This window comes from Podarcis filfolensis (assembly GCF_964270895.1).
Source record: "Podarcis filfolensis genome assembly, chromosome: 5".
In the NCBI taxonomy this organism is placed as follows: Eukaryota; Metazoa; Chordata; class Lepidosauria; order Squamata; family Lacertidae; genus Podarcis; species Podarcis filfolensis.
Window position 1 is genome coordinate 57,564,422 of NC_139608.1, and position 21,419 is coordinate 57,585,840.

The 21,419-nt window shown below is 40.7% G+C and overlaps 1 protein-coding gene across 6 annotated transcripts in view; it reads right to left on the bottom strand.

Annotated features, from left to right (window-relative positions):
* Positions 1-20,162, bottom strand: part of LOC310763983 (uncharacterized protein) — a 100,491-nt gene extending 80,329 nt beyond the window's left edge. For 5 of the 6 annotated variants that reach the window (XR_014548935.1, XR_014548936.1, XR_014548937.1 and 2 more), the window contains exon 1: positions 20,020-20,159. Coding sequence is in view for 3 of the 6 variants with exons in the window: in XM_083617094.1 (XP_083473220.1) it covers positions 20,020-20,060 (41 nt within the window). In the remaining 3 variants the exon portion in view is untranslated. Of the gene's footprint in view, positions 1-20,019 lie in introns of all 6 variants that reach the window. The other variant, XM_083617095.1, reaches the window with a different exon arrangement.
* Positions 20,163-21,419: the final 1,257 nt, after the last annotated feature.

Genomic DNA, 21,419 nt, shown 5'->3' on the forward strand with positions numbered 1-21,419 from the left:
CCGGAACGAAGTTAAATTCGTAACTAGAAGTACCACTGTACTGGCTTAGTGACTTTTGAAAATTCTGAGGGTGGGGTGATAGCAACCTCTGAAGAATGGATTAATCTTTGGAGGGTTGGGTGAATTTTCAGAATTATTGGGTTGTATCCAACTTTAGTCATACTCAGAATAGACCCATTGGAATTAATGGATATACATTAGTCTTGCCCATTAATTTCAATGTGTCTGTTCTTATTATTACCAACACTGGATACTGACTTTGGATGCAACCCTTAATCTTTTTTTATAGATGAGGTGGTAGTTTAGGATTTCTTTCTGCTTTTTCAGTAACAAAAGTGAGCTTTGCTGTCACTGTCAGCAGCCCAACCATGTTCTTTGGATTGAATGTCCCATGAGAGTGACAGCCATTCACCATTTCATATTTACTGGAAGGAGAAAATTCTGAATTTTTGCCCACCTCCCAAACTCATCAAATCCCTCGCCTCCTCACCCCTACCCAGTTTCACAGTGGATGGATGGTCTTGCAAATGTGCTTTTGTGTTTGTGTGTATTTTGTGTGGATATTTGGCCCTGAGTTGCAGCCCGTCTCTTATATACTGACATTTGAAAGTGTTCTGAACGATTTCAGAAATTAGATGGAATCTATTGTCCCCTCTACTCTGTGGGTACAGAACAGACAGGTGTCCTGACCAGATGTGATGTCCATCACCAAGGGGAAGCGATGGCCCAACCGAGATGGAGACTAGCATAGACTGGAAGGCAAGCCAAGACCCCTGGACAAGGGAGCAAGGTGCTGGTTCTGGACCACAGCAGTCTTGCACCTAAGACAGCAAAGGCAAGTTCTCTAAGCAATATATTGAAACAACTGATACCTCAGATGAAATTCCCACACCCTAAGTTGAAGCCCTAACTCTAATTCCAGAACTGTGGGGTGGGGTGTGCTTATTCCCCGGTTAGAGTTTGGATTTGATATCCCGCTTTATCACTACCCGAAGGATCTCAAAGCGGCTAACATTCTCCTTTCCCTTCCTCCCCAACAACAAACAAAGGTGAGTGGGGCTGAGAGACTTCAAAGAAGTGTGACTAGCCCAAGGTCACCCAGCAGCTGCATGTGGAGGAGCGGAGATGCGAACTCAGTTCACCAGATTACGAGACTACCGCTCTTAACCACTACACCACACTGGCTCTCTAGTTAGAAAAAGGACTCCAAGTGTGCCTAGAGGCATTATTAATACTAATCACACATTACAGTGTGGTAAGCAATAATTAAAAACAGTTTCTAGTGAGGAGCCCTCCTTCAAATTAAGTCATGTAACAATGTTTCAGAAATGTACATTTAGGTCTAATAGGGAAACTTCCTTTTGTACTTTTTCCTTTATAAAACACAGGCAACAACAACAGCAGCAGCAACAAAAATACAACTACCAATATAGTTTTATCAGATCTTCTCTAGTAGGTAAAGTCAGGTAATGGTGACAGGTAAATACAGGTAAGGGCTAGGTTTATATCTTTAAAAGCAATATGATTGACAGTTATACCGGGATATCTAAGTGCATTGCAATTTCCTTCTTAGGGAGGTTGTAGAATCACATTCCTTGGGAAGACAGTCAAGTATCATGTGTGGGCCTGATTTCCCACACTTCTAGCAAAAAGAAAAGAGAAAAAAATGTGTGTGTGTTGGATGAAACTGTGAAAAGTGCCCCCGTTCACATGTTGGGGGTGGGGCTTCACAAAGGAATGGTACTGATAGACTACATAACATAGTATGCCCTGCCAAGTGCTTACTAGTTGCACCACTGTACTGTTTGCAAGAGGGCCACTTATACATCAGCTAAAAAGGGAGCACAGAACCACACAACATTTCCATACGCTAAATTATATGTGTAGATACAGATGTAGCAATAAATATAATTTAAATAGAAATACAATACAGTCATATCTCTGGTTACAGACGCTTCAGGTTGCGCGTTTTTGGGTTACACACCACGCTGAACCCAGAAGTATCGGAATGGGTTACTCCTGGGTTTTGGTGCTCACGCATGTGCAGAAACACTAAATTGCACTTTGCACATGCGCAGAAGTGCCGAATCACGACCCCCGCGTGTGCAGATGTGGTGCTGTGGGTTGCGAATGCTGTGGGTTGCGAACGTGCCTCTCGCACGGATCACATTCGCAACCCAAGTATCCACTGGACATCTCACTACAGTGGGGAAGACTGTGACCAGATAACCTGTGTGCCTGCTGTCCAAGTTCTAACTGCTGACTGGCAACGTTTGGGACCTTGCTCTCACTTTTTATGGTTCTTAATTTTTAAACTGGACGTGGACTGGGCAAACCTTCAAATAGAGAACTCATTCAGAAGGAGTTGGGGGAATGATCAATGGTTAATGCTAGTAACAAAGATAATTCCCTGTATAACCCTACTTCCAGTAACAGTACCGAGCCAGTATTGGTCTGACAATGTGGTCCAACATCAAACAGCTGGAATTGAGAACTGAGTTATTAGATGATACTCCACAGTCTTGCATAGGGCCCATGTACATCATTTGAAACAGAAAATGAGAATGAGGGTAAAATATTGCCAAATCAGAATGGCAGAGTTGACTAAAATTTGGCTAGGGTCATCCTTTGTATAAAAAAGAAAAACTGCCACAGAATCTCTTATGGCACTGCTCAAATTCAACAGACTACAATTGCCTCCTGATGGTCCCATATAGACAATAAATTAATAACAGCATATTAATTTATTCAATGCAGCATATAATTAGCAGGATTCCCTATAATTCTAAATGTTATCACAAAAATAAAGTGACCATCCCTGGTAGTCACTTGCACCTAAGGGTTAATGTGGCATAATGGATATACTGGGTTTAATTTCCCACCTAGCCATGAGGCTCACTGGATGTCCTTAAGCCTGTCACTAAAACTTACTTTATTTCAAGTATATGTATGTTGCTTGTCATCAGAAAAGACTGCAAAGCAGCTTACAAAGAAAGCCAAAATTAAATAATATCATATATAATGCACCAGCTCTATAAAATAGGGTTCCCCACATCCAATAAGTTCCCACTCATTCAATACCCACACAAACTGCACACTTGTACATCGGCCATCCTAAACTTGAACACATTCACCCACAGGTAATATACAAAACAACGCTGTAAAACATTGACAGGCTAATACTAAAACCAAATTTAATCTCACACTCCACCCACTCCAATAAAATTGGCATGAAGTTCATTAAAATATTCACATTTACGTAGAGGTATCATGTATGGCTGAGGAAGTACACTCTCACCCTAGTCATCAGCCCCCCATTCCTAGCTCCCACCTGATTAGTGGTCATAATCCAATATCTCCCATACCTGCACAATGCACTCACCCCAAGTGAGCACTGCCCATCCCCACACCCAGCCAAGGCAAAACATGGCTGTCCTATCACCGCAAAACAGTTGTGTCTTTTTTTTTACAAGCTCAATGGGCAGAGATGGAAAGTCCAACATCTTCTCCAATGTGTTGCCAGAGGATCCTGATCTCTGGGGTTGGTAAATTCCACAGGGACTTGAGTGTTCAAGGTTCATCCTCCACAGGGATGTGAGGAGTAAAAGGGTGGGTCACAATGTTCACTGTCCTGAACTCCTTGAGAGAAGGGTTAGACAAAACTGTCAGAAATAAATAAGTACTTTGATGGTAATGAGACCTATCTAGCAGGTATGAGAATTGTAGAGAAAATTCAGCATTATTCTGCTGAGCTACTATGGCTGGGTTTATAAGAAGAAATGGGGGAAAGGGGGAGAGGGATACAAGAACATACATCCTTGGCTGTATTTACAGGTCACTTTTTACTTACTTTTATAAATCTAAGTCAAACCCTACTCATTATTCCAACAGAGGCTTTTAATTCTGTAATGCATATTTAAACAGTATTATTAAAAAACAATGTGCCAACTGCCATTGATGTGAGATGTCGGGCATTGCTCCTTTGAACCCATTATCATGTCACTGGACCTGTTAAATTTAGCTGTTTCTGTTGCTCTTAATTGGGTTGTGCAGCATGGAGCAGTAGAGCTTGGTCTCGGTTAATGCCGTGAATTACAATAATCATATTCATTTTGCAGAACAGACCCATAACAAAAGTAAATGCGGGTATTCAAAACAGGGGTGTGCTAAAAAGGATATGAAGTTATAAGCTGATTTATGTATTTAATATCAAATAAATACACTTTAGTGGGTCTGTCTTTCTTCTGTTTACTCACACTATGTGGTTGCTAGGTTGTATTTGCCTACATATTCCCAAAGAGGTCACAATCTTAGGTACCCTTATTCAGTGGGGGAAAGACCCATTGAACAACGAGGGATTTGCTTCTGAATAAAAGCCTAAGGTTGTGATACAAGTCTTTCTTCCTCCTGTTACTACTACAGTCCTGGAACTGTTCAACTCATCCTTATCTCCATGGTTCTCTCCCCCACCCCACTTACCCTTTTTACTTAGAGGCCCAGATCCATTAAAAATCTGTGTTTTACTGTTGGCATGGTTCTCAACCAATCTGCCTCCCTAAGAAAACAGGTTTCGCCCTTTCATTTTCAAGTCAATATCAGTGCATGAGGAAAGCTGTTTTGCTATCACAGTTGTGTGTTGTTGTTTTTTTTTTTGGGGGGGGGGGATATTGTACATCCACCCTGGCTGGCACTCTGGACCCACTACAAACCCACCAACCCAAGCTGCTGGTCTGTGTCCTGGGTGTGCCCAAAACCATTGTCTCCACCACTCTTTCCCCCGGCACAAATAACTCCACCCCCAGATACCAGATTTTTTATTTTATTTTAGGAATTGTTTGTGTGACTGAAAGATGTATTTGAAGGCTGGGTCCTAGAGATGAAACTAAAGGTAAAGGTAAAGGGACACCTGACCATTAGGTCCAGTTGTGACAGACTCTGGGGTTGCGGCGCTCATCTCGCTCTATAGACCGAGGGAGCCGGCGTTTGTCCGCAGACAGCTTCCGGGTCATGTGGCCAGCATGACTAAGCCACTTATGGCAAACCAGAGCAGTGCACGGAAACGCCGTTTACCTTCCCGCTGGAGCGGTATTTATTTATCTACTTGCACTTTGACGTGCTTTCGAACTGCTAGGTGGGCAGGAGCCGGGACCGAACAACGGGAGCTCACCCCGTCGCGGGGATTTGAACCGCCAACCTTCTGATTGGCAAGCCCTAGGCTCTGTGGTTTAAACCACAGCGCCACCCGTGTGAAACTAGACACAGCATTAAATATGTATTTGCATTTAAACAGCACATTTAAAAATAGCATCGACTGGAGGAAGTTGTTAATTGCCAGAGTAGCAGCTGATTAGGAAGTCCTGAGGAAAACCCCCCCCATCTGCAGCTCCTATGTGCATTGGGAGGAAATTCCCCATTGGCACCAGTTAAGAAAGCCTGAAGGACCATGTAGTGAATCAGGTTTTGGTGAAAAAGAAAGGAATAGGCAGCCAATGCTTACCTATCTCTCACTGTGGCATATGATTATGACACTACCAGGAGATAAGTCTTAATTTTGATTTGTTTGTGGGCAGGTTAGATGACCTTGCTTCACAGCAAGCGTTATCTATCCCACACTTTCCAGTGCATTTTCCTATCACTTTTCTTAGTACTTCTTAGCGATCTTTCAAGGAAGCAGATGGGTTGTACAAGACCTCACAATGAACTATGATTGTACAACCTGAATTTACCAGTATGTGACTCAATCCACCTGAAAAGAGCGACAGTGCAGAAGTGCTGCATTACTCTTCTGTCTCCCCAACAGCCCACATCACTGCCAGTTACTGAGGGCGAAAAGGCAAGGCAGCAGGAAGCTTGGTGTGGTTGCAACAGTCCCCCTGCTGCCTTGCCCCTCTCTCTCAGTAAACAGCAGCAATGTGTGGTGTTGGGAAGCCAGCAGAGCAATGCAGCCCCACCCACACTTAGTGGCCTGGTTTGCACATCATGGTAAGCAAAACTATGTCTTACTGGGAGCATGTGAACATGATGATTCTTGAAGTGGAGCCAAGCAGAAAGGGCCAATAAGGAGCAAAGCAGTTGCAATTTCTTTTCTGGGAGCCAGAACCTTCATGCTATGCCATAATTTGTGTTACCTGCAAACACAGTCGGTATAGGACAGCCTTTTACATTGTTTTTTATTGCACGCCTCAACTGGGTGGAAGGAGCATAAATGAACCATACTAGTACAATACTTGTTGTTAAAGGAATATTGAGATGTTATTAGTATTTTCAATAACAAGTGAGGCAGTGAAAACAACAGTAATTTCAACATGGATAGTTTAGTTTTGTAATAATCTTAGGAAAAACAAATGGTTACTTCAGTTACCTTCTTGCAAAAAACCCCCAAAACACAGCCTAAGCCAAGAAATAAATTAATTACAAATTGTACTAAAGGTTTTGGACCAAGCTGAAGCTGTTACAAATGCATCATTTTAAAAAATGGTAATTATTCTGGGTGGGTGGAAAAAAACCTGGCACATATTATTTTCTTAAGTAAAACGTAAGAGAGAACAGATGTTGTGATGACTGATGTTTCTTTTTGGCCTTCTTTCTTTAAAGATATTTGGCCCATTGCAAATAATCTGAATGCAACATTTTATCTCCGAATTGTTATCATGTTGTTACCAAGCTGAGGAGAAAACATGTTTTGAGGAAGAGCTAGGATACTGTGGCAAAATGTCAAGAGTCTGCAAAAAGCAAAGGTGAACGGGGGTGGGTGGCAATGAAATCTGAGTAAAAAACCATAAATGTAAAGAAACACCAGGACTTCTGGTCTGAGGTGGAATGAGAAAAATGACCAAAAGACAAAGATAGGAAACCAAAATCTGGAAGTAATTATGGTCAAGTGAAGACAACTGAATTCCATATTACCTTGGTGGACGTCTGTAAAGGCAGTTTGAGGAGGTATTTTGGTAAGGTTTACTTTTTGGAGCTTAGCAACATAAATTTGTTGTCACTGAACTATTAAATAAAAGAGACACATGTTGGCAGAGAGTTTGCAGCGCAGGGATGGAACTGATTAAGGGACAGCCTATGAAATAATAGCTTAAATGGCCCCTCTGCAGGATTTTAATATCCCATGACAACACTCAATTGTCAAATTCAGCTAGAGTGTCCAGGATGCTACTAAAATTAAGCCAGAAAGTCGTAGATTTATTCTAGTTTTTTTCTTCTTCTCTTCAGTTAAGCACAGGAAATGCCAGTAAGCTGTGAGAATATAAGCAAAAAAATAAGAAAGCTTGGGGGGGGGGGGAGAAGGATGGCCTACAGTTTTAAAATAAATTTTCTGCCATTAAATCTACAACAAATGTCTCTCACCTACACACGATAAAGAGGCAATGTGGGATTTTAATTGGACTTTTGGCTTTTCTTCATTTGATTTAAACCTAGGTAGAATTTCAAACAATAATACTGGAACACCTGGTTAACACGTTAGATGATACGTATAGTTGTAAATTGTGGTTTTAATAGGTGCTCACTGGGGGATTTAAAAGGGTCCCATTGTTCAGCTTGGCAGATATTAAAAAAAAAGTTCATGAACTACTGGGATTTTAAACCTGCTGGCATGATTTTAATATGCTTCAAAGAATGTAATTTGATAATTTGCCCAAACTTGTGCCCAATTTGTGAACAGAGTATCTAATGACCATGTTATGTCATTAAAATGCCCTGATAGAGAAATAGCCATAACATTCTGTTTTAAATTTATTACCACAATCCACTTTAATGAACAGCAACAGTTACTGAAATCCGATAATCATCATACTATACATACATAATGAAAGAAATGCATAAGCCAGTTCAGAAATGAAATATAAGTACATACTTCATATATATTTGAACGGTAAGAAAATGGGAAGAAAAACAAGCTTTGTATATTATTATTATTATTATTATTATTATTATTATTATTATTAAAGCAAATGAGTATACTGAAGTGCAGGAAATCTGAAGCTTTTAGCCGGTGAGGAAAGAGTGGCAGGGAATGAGAGGATTCAGCCCTCTACCTATGCCCTGCTTGATAGAGGGCGGCCACAAGTCCTGCTTTACAGAGAGCAGTCCTCTGTTCTAAGGGCTGCCTTATTCGAGGCCATTCTAAAGACAAAGAACCACGAGAAAGTGTAGAAGGGGCATTGAAGTTGGCCATCAAGAGGAGAATTTGTTCAGCAGACCTAGTAGGCACACAGGTGACCTAGTTGCAGTCTTCCGCAATATGGTGAGGTGTTAAAGGTAAAAGGTAAAGGGACCCCTGACCATTAAGTCCAGTTGTGACTGACTCTGGGGTTGCAGCGCTCATCTCACTTTATTGGCTGAGGGAGCCAGCTGAGGTGTTACAATGTCTAAATTTGCATTAGGCATATAAATTAGCATATGCAGGCTTAATGTGAATATGTACCCTATTTCCCCCTCTTTTTGGGCAATGCCTTTCTGGCAATGTGTAAGTAGCCACTTTTGCATTTTTAAAGAAAACAAATCGTTTAAAAAACGCCCCAAGCCTCCAAGGTTCTCTTCGCCAAATCCTGGTAGCACTGCGCCAGAACTTCCCACTGCTCAGAGAAATGGAGACTGCATAACAATCCTTCTTCATCGTGATATTTACATATGGATTTTGAGCTGGAAAATGGACCCCTGAATCAACTCACACAAAAACTTAAAAAAAAATAAATTAACAGCAAAACCCAGTTAAAAGATAATAAAGTGATAACATTAATAAGACATAAACAGCAATGGGAGGCAATGATTTTTTTTCAGATTAAAAGCTAGGTCAAATTAAAATAAAGCATTCACAAGCTGCTAAAAGCTTTATAGTGAAGAAGCCAATAGATGCTCTCAAGGAAGGGAGGCAGAGCAATGCCTGTGCGGTTGAATGCATTGGGCATGCAGGATTATATTAGACGGGGCAATCCTTCAAATATTCTCTGGTCCCATACCTACTTTGAGGTTTTACTGCTTTGTGTTCTAGTGTTGTCCCCCACTCTTTATTCCTACCCCTCTCATTTGATTTGGATTTATCCTTTCTGGGACAAATCTGATAAGTTAAAAAAACAACAATCCTGTTGCAAGCAACTCATTTATTATAGCACAACAACCCATTTACAGTATTGAGCTCCAGTTTGGAAGCATCCGCTGTCATCTAGGTCTGTTGGAATTTGCGATAGTGAATTCAAAATCTTATGCATTCATACCTATATAAATGCTGTGTGTCCTAAGAACTCAGTTATAAGGACTCCCTAGTGTGCTGACAGTTACTGAAATGGGACTTGTTACTGGAGTCCTTATGGAGGTTAAACTCCCACTGAACTGTAAATTTCCTTTTAAAAAAAAAAGTCTGAAGAACAACCTGCTAATAGCTTTTATAACAATTTTGTCCTTATTTTATATCTCATTTTATTATATTTTATTTTAACTAATATAGTTTAGATGAACTGTTGATCTTTTGGCGTCTTATGCAAAACAAACCTACCAAACCTTTCAAGGTTCACTGCTACGTACCTACACATACTAACTAAAACTCCCGGTGCAAAATGCTATACGACAGAAAGGTCTCTATAGGTCCCTTGTAAAAAATCTTTTGCATGCCCCAAGAGTGTCTTATTCATTTCAACAGGAAATGCCAAGGGAATTTGTAGGTAGGCTGTACTTGTTTGGGTCCCCCCTCCAACCCCCAGAGCCAGCATTTAATATGGGGGGGGGGGGGAGAAAAAGGACATGATTTATAATAATGCTCTAAAAACTCTTCAATTTTTATACTTCTTATACTGAAACAACATAGTGTGTCATTTTAACTAGCCCAAGAATGCATCGTAATATGTAATTTGCTTATGTTTTCCTGGGCTTTGACCATTAAATAAGGTAGTTGGGAAGATTTTGGAGATTCTGTCAATAGCAAAGCTTCATGTTCTGGTGGGCTGTCTGTTCCTTCAGACTATAGCAGAGGATGAAAAGAGACTTTAGGTGAGACCAGATTAAGGAGGTTGGGGTTCCTGCTGCTGTTTCCAAAATACCCTTCCTTCCCCCCAAAAGGAACATATGAAATAAGGTACCATAAGTTTTATGGCCTTTAAAAGACTAACCAATGTATTATGGCACAAGCTTTTCTGTACTAAAAAAAAAGGCACAGTGGAGCCTTTGGATTTTACAACCATCAGCAAAACACAAACAAAAAGCAGTTGATAAACAAAAAAGAAGATACTTTAAGCCTACACAGTTTAGTATTTTAAACTCATGATTTTTGCTCACTTCCTGCTTTGGGCCAATCACCAACTCTTAGCCATCTGTCATGGATGCTTTAGCTGAGATTCCTGCATTGCAGGGGGTGGGACTATATCACCCTTGGAGCCCCTTCCAACTCTACGATTCTGTGATTCTACCTCACACGGCGGTTTCAATATATAGAAAGGAGGTATAAAATAGCCGCAGAAAGAGGACTTCAGCTTGTATCAGATTTTGGTTCTATTAACCAGTGTGATGCATCTTTGTACTGTAAAGGGCCATCTTTTCTGCTTCAACCAAAGTTATTCTGTCCTGTTTATTATGTGCTTTATTTGCATGAGTCCCATTTGTATTCGACTGAGCTTACTCTTAGGTTACCGCCCACAAGGAACTGAGTCCTAAGAGTTGTTTCTTAGCCTTGTAGCCACTGAGGGTTCTGGAAATTGGAAATATCTGCTTCCATTTTTCAGTAGGCAAAATGGTCCCATGTGTTGGGTGGCCGAGACATTTAGGTTCTCAGCTGCCTCAGCCCATTAGAGCTCTCAGAAGATCTCATATTCTCCTGCAAGATCTCATGTGAGCTGGCCAGAAAAGCTAAAACTTCTCTTCCCATAGGAGCAACTTCTAGAGGCCAAGGTCCCTTGTCTCCCCGCCCCCAAATAAAATATTTGAGGGGACTGCCCGGCAGAGTTGAAGGGAGGGCACTCTATCGTTGGTAAAAAAAAAATATCATTGCCAAAAGTAACATGCTGGGAGAGGGAATTGGATGCATGACCTGTGACCTCTGTCCTCAGGTTTATTTTCTCTCTCCATGGATATATTTGTCAGAAGAGCCAGGATCTCTCCTCACCACAGAAAGGCAGCCATTTCTCTCAAGAAATCTGCCTTCTTTGGTTCAAACACATCTTCCATTACATCTCTTCTTGCAAATCAGTGAAGTCCCCCTAGTCTCCTATGCATAGCACTGTCTCATCCACTTGTATCTTCCTTTTAATATGGCTATTTTCTTTTCACCTGGGAACTAAATTCTAATGGGAAAACCTTATTGTTTGACATTGGAATACCAAACGCCAGTGTAGATATACTGCCAAATGATCATGGTAGGATTAAATGGATTTTTATTTTTCTCTCCACTCCAACCACCAATGGCTGGCCAAAAATGCAGTCTTTCTTACTTCCCTCCCCCGCTCCTGCTTTTATAGTAACAATAATTTAAAATGGTATATTCAGTGAAGTGAGAAAGAAAAAGGATTGCACCCAAAATACGGTGCACTACAAGAGAATTTAATTAAGAATATACACATTAGAATTTCAGTGGGATCTTCTATTTAACGTTACTTTATTAAGCCTTCTATCAAACCCTTTTTTATGTATATCAGTTGATATACAATTAATCTGTTCTCTTGTGAGGAAAAAAAAATAGCACCTGAGGTGGATGAAAAGTGTCAGATTATAATAATTATAAGCAGCTGTTCATTTGGAATCACCTCTGGCCTACATGGGGGATGCTGTGAGTTACCACTCCTCACAACAGCCCACCTCATTAGACTTGACCTTCCCAGCTGGGGATTTCATTTGTGTTTTTTTTAATGGATTTGTATACTGCAAATCATAACACCTCATGAAGACTCGCTCTTTGTTGCAATAACAGAAGAGAGCAATAGATTTTTTTTAAAAAAAATACCCCACCCCAAATCTGCAGCTACTGTAAACTGGTCAGATACAAGTGGTAATGCGGGTAACTTTTCAGAGCTGCTGCCTGTGTGGCAATCTAGATTGCGACGATGCCTTCTCTGAGACAATGAAGATACAATTAGCATTCAAGAGGAAGCCTCTTGGAGTCATTTTTACCACAATTAGTAGAATAAATAAGTTCTGCCAGACTTTTTAATGCATTTGCGAGCACAGGGGCTGTTTCTTCATGGCACCACCTCTGGCAGGGTGACCATGGCTGTTCAAGAAAACCTGCCATCAGCAAAAAGAGAGCCTCCACGAAACATAAGCAGGCATCATTTGAGCCAAGCTTCAGTGGGGTTTAGTGCTGGAATGCATTTCAGAAGGACTGGGTTTATAAAAAGTGTGTCTTTGGACATGTATAGAATTCCAGAACTACCGCCAGCCTGGCCGAGCAACTTCCAAACAAACACAGTCAATCCCCTCTGCAGTGAGTCTGACCTTCCAGATCTTCTGGAATCCCACCGCCTCCAATTTTTGAAATTATGAAGCACCCGGCATCAATGTATCGCAAATACGAATCCAAGAATGCACACACATTCTAGCCTGTGGAAATTAAAGCAATATGCACGTACAGACTTATAGAGAAAATTAAGAGGGGTTTTTTTTTTGAGCTTCTCAACAATATATCTGGTTTCTTTCCCCCCTCCATTTATGTTTGTAATAAACTCACTCTCATACAATTAGCCTCAATTGTTTTTATATCTTCTGAGGCAATAATATAGGCAGTCTGGGGAATACAGTAGTAATCCACATACCTGTGTTCATTTACCCAAATCACTATGGTTACAGCCAGGGCAAATTGTTTACTGTGAGAATCTTTGGAGCCCCTTTCCAGATACTAATGACCTTTCTGTTCATCCAATAACATCAACAAACCAGGGAGGCTGCCCACACCATTAAAGCCAATTGCCTCTCAAGTTACTGAGGGACTTGTGCTTTTCCTCATTTATTTTCTCTCATCTGATGTAACTCACATGCCACTTTCTTGTCTTTAAAGAAGGGGAAAAACTGTGGATTATTGATTTGCTTCTGAACAGAAGACCAACCTAAAAGCCCCAATGAATTGTCACTCATTATTGAAATTACTGAACACTAATTAAACTGGCAGCTCAAATCCCAGCAGGCCACACTCATCTGAAGCTGAAATTCAGACACTTGGACAGTGGAAGAGAGAAAGCGTTAGCAAGCACCAGGATTGTAATAAGCTTTGCATTAATTTTTGTTTCTTAAAGGCGCACACAGGGTTTGCACACCCAACACGCTACCCGTAAAAAAAAAAAAAGGTTAAATTCACAAAGCAGCTCCGCCTAGGTTCTTTTCGGTAGGTAGGTACTGTTGCAAATTAGTTGCCTGGAATCTCGAAACAAAACAAAACCCTGTTCTTTTCACTGTAATAAACAAAACAGGAAAAGGAAAGACAGTACAGCATTAAAGAGGAAGGCAGTACATGAACACCGGCTAATGATTAACACCGGCTAAAAGACGCTGGTAAAGCGAGCGTAGGAGAGCTTAAAATTCAAATTGGCTAGGTGGAAGGAAACTGAGTCAGAATATATAAATAATCACATCACTTGGATGGAACTTCTCGAGCAATAATAAATGCTAAAGATCATTTAGAATTCATAGAGCCCAATTTAGGGGGGAAAATCTTTGGCCCATTTTCACAGGATGCCCAAGCTACCTATAAATTATGCATGTCCACAGCTAATCAATGGCCTCCCCCTCCCCCCTCCCCTCCTCACACACACTTTCTAAGCAGTAACTCTTCATTTGTTCAACTTCAAAGGGGGCAGAGCAAGAAGGAAAGGGACTAGTCTAAGCATTTAATTTAAAGTAGATGCACAGGACTCTATCTGAAAATAGATTGGGGAGAAAAGGCCAAGAGATGGGAAGAAATACAGGAATTTGGAGGCAGCCTGAAGTGTGAAGCAGCATCTTCGGTTTATAGAAGAGAAAGAACTGTTGGGGAGGGGGAGAGAAAGCACAACAATTGGAAATAAAGTGTTATTGTTTCAGTTTGGGGGTGTTTTTCTCTGGCATGGCACATCAGACACCAGTGTTGCCATAGAACAAGAAACTGTTGGACGACTGCTACCAATGGCATACCATCATGGTGGAGGTTCCTGCCTAGGAGACTTCACCAAAAAGAGGAGAAAGATGTTTTTTGTTTGGAAAGGCCTGTGTGTGTGTGTGTGTGTGTGTGTGTGATTTGGGCGTTGCTTCTACTGTTTCGGGATTTGAGCTGCGGCTCTATGGTTTCGTTACAGTTCTTCATATGGATTTTAGTGTTTTGAATTACTTAGGGTTGTTTTAAATGGTTGCAATGTTCTTGAGAGGTGGCATGGGGCGTCTTCAGATCTGGAATCATCGTTAGTTATTCGTTATTAAAAATCGATCACACAGCACTTTAAGCTAAATGCCACCTTTGTGTCCATGTCCTTATTTTGTAACATGCAAGTTCATCAGATGGTGGCTGGTGCTATAGGTAAGCACCAATAACTGAAACATTTTGCTTCCTAAGGCAAAGGACAATATGGCACCCACAACCACAGTCCCATGTAAAGAACTGGATATTATTCCCATACTGCTAACAGGATAGTGTCTTCTACTGGCTTGAAGGACACAGGACAAACCATGTGACAGACACGCATTCCTGTACAGGGGGATAAGAAGGATCAGAGGGGCCTGCAACCACTGCCCCCTTGCATCTGCCACCTGAGGCAGTCAGCAAATGCTTGGGCTGGACCTGCAGTTGGGACCTCCCACGTGAGAGGGAATCAAGGACTAATTGGATATGATAGAAGTTTCCTTGTAGCAATTACAAAGAAGAAGCAGTGTAAGACCTATCATCCTATCAAACAACCCTACCTCAGCAGGCTTTTAATAGCTAGATTTCTATCTTTATTGGTTGGGTTTTTAATTTCTATTTCATCCATGTGGCCATGGGAGAGGAAACCACAAAAACATATTCTTTATCATCATCATCATCATCATCATCATCATTCTGTATCTCATTAACAGTTCCACCTTTGGCCAGCACCTTTACCAGAAGTTTAAAAAGATGGCTAGATAATAAGGCAGAAGAAAATCCCATTAAACACAATAGGGCTTACTTTCAAGTGAGCATGCACAGGGTTGGGCTATTAATGGGCTTGTTTTCCTCACGCAAACCATAATGTAAATCTGTGTAATGGTGATTCTTAAGTGCCCTCCAATCCATTACTGCAGAAGAGCCATCCAGATGTAATAGGATCTGTGCAAACTGGTTTCCAGGTGCCCTGCATTGTTAAGTGTGTTCCATACTTTAGGAAACCACATCTGCATGGAGGTTTGCAGAAACATAGTTTCAGTAATTGATCTTGAAGCCCTGGAGCTTTTGGCACATCTCAACAAGGCATTAAAATTTTTTATAAGGCATGTGTACAGAAAGCATGTAAAAACGTGAGGCTGTTCAGGTTTCCCAAGCAATATAAAGCTTTGGGTAGTGTTTGTATAATCTTAGCACATTATAAAGAATAACTACTTAATCACCATAGATCTATCACCTTTCCCTATGCAAATATATATTTGCATTTACACACACACACACACACACACACACACAGACACACTGCTTTCAAGAAATTACTCATAGGTGCTAGAACTAAGGAAGTCAGAGCCATGGCTTTTCGAAAGGGGGAAAGAACATTTAAACAGTTGCATATATTTTAAGCATGCCCAGATTGAGCAAGATTGGCCAAACCTCAATTTCTAAACTTCTTTTGAAATATCTTGAAAATAGTAATAAGAAAGAGGGTCCCACGAACATGCACAGAGTGGAAGGGGCTATTTTTCAGGGGGTGGGGAGAAAGTTTGCATATAATTGGGGGGACTTGTTTTGAGTAGTGTCAGTGCATTTCCTCACGTGTCATTCCAAGGTGCATTGTGGGTGGAGGAGGATACCAGTCACCCATGGTGGTGATGGTAAAATAAAGTTTAAAGGGAGGGGGGATGGTTTAAAAAGCATAGCTGCCAAATAACTCTCTCCTAAAACATGGCAAATTTCTCTCCTGAAATTCTCCTTCCCTTTGTGAACCTGCTTTCCCCTTACACTGCTGAATTTTTCAACCAAGTTTATCAAGTAGAATTTCAGGTTTAGTGCTAGTTATGACAATATTATTTGAGTTTAGGGAGAGAACCACAAGTTTCTCTTCTAGAGAACCATAAGTTTCAAAAACAAGAAATGAAAGAATCAAGTAAACCACCAAAAAGAAAGAAAAAACGAACAGTTCCCTTTGGTATTCCGGTAAATTTGGGTGGACTTGTAAACTACGCACAAGTTGAAGCAATTGCATGACTTCTTCAGCATGTGCTGAACCTGGCACAGTCTCACTAAACCTGCTATATGCACATGCCAGTTTGGTTGTGTGAATTGGCTCCGAAAGTGTGAATTTCCTTTCGCGTACCGCTACTGTGACATTTTAGCAAGGATGGATTTCCATGGACATCTGCCATATATGAAATGATCATGGTGCAGCAGTGTAGTTATATGCCATCGTTTTATTGCAGCTAGGAGGGAGAGTGGTTACTAAGCCACAGTGCAATAATTCCAACCTTCTTTTGCAAGACATGTTCAAGGGGAAAATAATTTCCATATGTTGGCACTGCATCTTGACTTTTATATGGGTCAAAGGGACATTTATTCCCCAAGGTCATGTTTGGTTTCCTTTTTTTAAAAAAAGCTACATTCCCTTAAAATCCTGGAGTCATCACTTTAAACAGCTCTAAGCAAAACTATTGATGCTCTAAACCTTTATTTTTATTTAAAAGAGTAAACCCTTTAGCCTTGAATATTTAGTAGGATTCTGTCAAAGAGGAGATTTCTTTCCGAATATGATCTATCACAATATTAACTCATCAATAAATAATAAGAGGAAGAGCACATGATTTAAAAGATGCTGAAACTTCTGATAGCTGCCATTACAAGTGGGTCTACCTTATGACTGTCTGGAGTGCTTGTAGAAATGGCCAGTTGCCTTGTTAGGTAGAAGAAATAAGAAAAACAGAAACTGAATTGGTCATTACTAATATTCTTCACATCATGCATTTTGTTGTGCTGACCCATTAACCAATATACTGAACAGAGTGTAGGGATAGGGCTTATCATGCGGCCTAGGACCCTTGTATCTACAGGACTGCCTCTCCTGGTATGCCCTGTGAAGGACATTAAAGTCCACAAATAACAACACTTTGGAGGTCCCAAGCTGCAAGGTGGTTAGATTGGTCTCAACTAGGGCCAGGGCCTTTTCAGTACTGGCCCCAACTTGGTGGAACGCTCTGTCATAAGAGACTAGGGCCCTGCAGGACTTGACATCTTTCCACAGGGCCTGCAAGACAGAGCTGTTCTGCCTAGCCTTTAGTTTGGAACACTTATGTTTCCCTCCCCTTGTGGTTTTGATTTATGGGCTACTATTAAAATGAGGCTGCATTCTAAATTGTATTTTAACCTGTATTTTAATAAACTGGTTTTTGGTTTTTTTGTCCCCCCCCAATTATGTTTTCTTGTAATTTTATTGGTGTTAGCTGCCCTATTATCATCATTATTATTCTCTTCATTATTATCTTCCCCCTAATGAAAGATCTGCTCCTATCAAGGAGGACAGGCTGCAACAGCCACTGTCTTCTGCTCACTGTCCATTGACTCAGCATCAAATGGCACTCTGTGGATAATAATCCACATACTAATATGGGTGTTCCCAAAATGATGAGCTTTGGAGACACTATAGCACTCTTTGAAAATACAAAAAAAAAAGTACCTTGTGCTGTGAAGGAGGCTGAGGAGCACTAGACAAAGTGGGTAGGCTACATTTGGTGACATGGGAGAAGTCAGTGGGAGGTGCTTTGTCAGACTACTATTCCATCTAATGAAGTACTGACTAATCTTATTGTTGAAGTTCTGTTTTTAAAGAGGAAGTCACTGTCCATTGACTCAGCAGTGGAGTGTCCGAAGGATCCAAGATTCAATCCTTAACATCTCCAACTAGGGCTGAGACCTTGGAGAGTGCTACCTGTGGACAATTGTAGATAATACTGAGTTAGAAGGACCAGTAGTCTCCTCTGACATAAAGCAGCTATTTGGGCTCTCTAAACTCTCAGCTAGGTTTCACCACCATCACCACTGGTCTTGCCAGCTAGAAAAGACAGGGGTCATCTGCCAACGAGCTACTATATCCTCCAAAAATATGTACTGTGCTAAAATGATGTTCAGTGCTATAGGTGATTCAGCATAGATTGAGTTCCCAAAAAGTGGAACAATGGTATTTTAAACCAAGCATGTACTAAACTCATTATATTAACTTAACATGTTCACTGCCTTCCTTTATTGTGTTTTCTTTTATTTATGAAAATATTGTTTAATATTTTGAAGTAATTTCATATAAAGACCTTTCTCTCAAGTAACGACAAATAACTAGGCTGAGCCTGCCCCACTGTGCACTGAACAATGTAGTTCTACTGCAGATTTCATATATACCATCAGTTGTGGGGCAGGTGGTTGTGGCCTGACTGAAATGTCCTCACGGGCCTTAGTCTCACAGGTTGGAGGTTCCCAATCCCTGAATTATAGTGAACTAAATTCACAGAAACACATTAAAATGTCAGCTACAATTTAGCCTTAATTTCTTTTATCATTATTATTTACAACCTTTAGAAGACATCTGAAGACAGCCCTGTATAGGGAAGTTTTTGAATGTTTAATTATGTTTTCATATATGTTGGAAGCCACTCAGAGTGGCTGGGGCAACCCAGTTAGATGGGTGGGATACAAATATTATTATCATCCTCATCCTCACAAAAGTCTCAAGCCTAATTCAAATCTACCCAGAAGCGCATCACCCAGGAAACAAACCCTGTACTTTTGCTTACACATTCATATTCATAGATGTATTATCCTAGATACACAGGTGGTCATGGATAATCACTTAATAAAGACTCATAGCTGTTGAACTTGAAAATTATTTTATCTTTATCTTGGCTCTCCTAAAGAGGTAATTATTTTATTCCCACATTGCTTTTTTTAAAAAATGGCAGCACTCTTTCAGAATTCTATGAGTCACTTGCATGGAAACTGCAGGGCTGTTGCATTTGATTGGCTTTCTTGGCCCTTACAAACAATTTACATCTGTAGAGACAGGAATTTCAACCATTTCAGAAAGCCTGCAGCATTTACAATCCCCGCAGCTCTAATTGAAAGCTGAGCTGTAGCCATTTTCACTTTCCAAAGTTCAAAGAGAAATCCACTATTTAGAAACCAGTGGTCAAGAACTGTTGCCCAGAGAACAATGAAACTCTGGGACCTAATGCATTGTTAAAAGACATGGGAATTAATAAAGGTCTGCCCTCTCAGAAGAGAGGGAAAAAGTTGGGCCTTCACTCTACTCAAAAAAGGAAAGTTTTATCAACCCCCAGAGGTTTCACATCTCTATTATAGAAGGACTAGATTGTAAAATTTCGCCTGAGCTCATTAGTTATGGGAACTCCCAAGCTCTGCAGAGAAAAACATGGAATGTAGTAGCTCTTTATGAGTTAACTGCTTGCTTCCTTGCCACTGCTACTAGTTCAGGCAGTTTCATTTGAAAAACAACACCGTATACCTTACTTTAAGATTAAGGATATGCTATAGTGGAACCATTTCAGGTTCCATTCAAGCCTATATCACATGTCACAAAATAACAATACACCGTGGTCTCATTCAGACATAACACTAAGCCACAGTTCATCACCACAGAAGTGAGCCTGAGAAAGCCTCATGGTCATGTGCTCTCATCTTCCCCGCTGGTACAGCCCCAAGGAAGAGATCAGAAGAATTTTATTTCATTTTTAACCAAGCACAGGTGCAGTCTCCCCTCCTGCAGCTCCTAGCAACTTGAATTCAGGAGCATTTAGCCTCTGGCCATGAAGGCAGAGTGTTGCCATCATGGCTAGTAGTACTTTGTCTAATCCTCTTTTAAGCCCATCCAAGTTGGTAGCCATCACTACCATTTAACCAAGTAGTACCTTCTTTTATCCGTCCTGAATCCTACAACATTCAATTCCATTGGATGTCCATGAGTTCTAGTGCTGAGAGATGGGAGAAAAACTGTTCTTTATCCACTTTGTCAAATAATATGTGGCGTTAAGAAGAAAATAATCTTTGTGACATATTTCCCCATTACTTTCAGGAGTTGAAGGCGGGGTTGCAAGTCATAAGTTGAAACTTGCATGCAGTTTACTTTGCAATGCCTTCTGGAATGTGTTGTTTTTGTATTGCAGATGTTTTGGGTTGGGGAGTATGTGAAAAGTTGGACCACTGGCAAAACCAATAAAATATATATACATTCCTGCCAAATCTGAACAAAGGAGAAAGCCAGCATATTTGTCCCAATTTTCTAGCAGCAAAAATAATTTATTTTCTTTCCAAGCTTTTATTTCTATTGTTTGCCTGATATTAAACTTTTGCCTAATATTAAACTAGGGATGACTAGCCCTTTTCAGCCGGAGGGCCACATTCTGTGCCAGAAGGAGAACTCACACTTTACAAAGCAAAAAGAGGGTGGCAGGCCTTCCAAAATGGCTGTGTATGTTAGGTCTGATTGACACTTCCAGGTTCTCTACCCTTGTTTAACCCATGTAAACTATCTTATGGCTTCTGGGGAGGGGACAGAAAAGAACTAATATAGCAATACAAAGGTAAGATTGTGAGCAGCTTACAGTATGAAACAGATTTGTAGTTTGTGTATGGACTGCTTGCTTTGCACACAAAGTGCTAAAAGAGAAGAAAAAGGATGCTGTTTAATTCAGGGAGTAGAATATGTAAATGTATATGTAAAATGGGTCATACTTTGATGTGAATCCATATAGAAAATGCGAGGACTCATTTCTTTCTGATGTGCTGTGCTTGACATTTCTGATGTAACAGCTACGGAACACTTGAGAAAGAGAGTCGTGGTATAGTAGACAGAATAGCTCTTTCAGGTTCAAACCGTACAACCTGTTCAAGGGCCTATGGAAACATGCAGTACTAGCTCTGCCCCTTCAATGATGCCATGAACCCCAGCAATGTGCTCAAGCCATTTCAGAATCAACGAATTCTGGATGGGATCACATTAATCACACAAAGATTTTCCAACTCAGGGGTGGGAACCCTGTTCAGTTAAGGTACAAAGGGTGTTAGAAACACACCAACACATAGTCTCAGTGAGGGGCAGAGATAGCCCCATACATTTTCACATACCACTTTATATATCTAAAGTGGCCTTGAAGCGCTCTAAAGTTAGGCTTGAATTTGGATTCAATTATCTTCTCTACTAAGAAGGCCCAGGCAAAATTGGATGTGACACTAAACATGTCACTTGAAGTGTATATATTGTTTATGAAATTGTTCATAGCCAACACTGGGGTGGGGGTGGGCAAGTGGG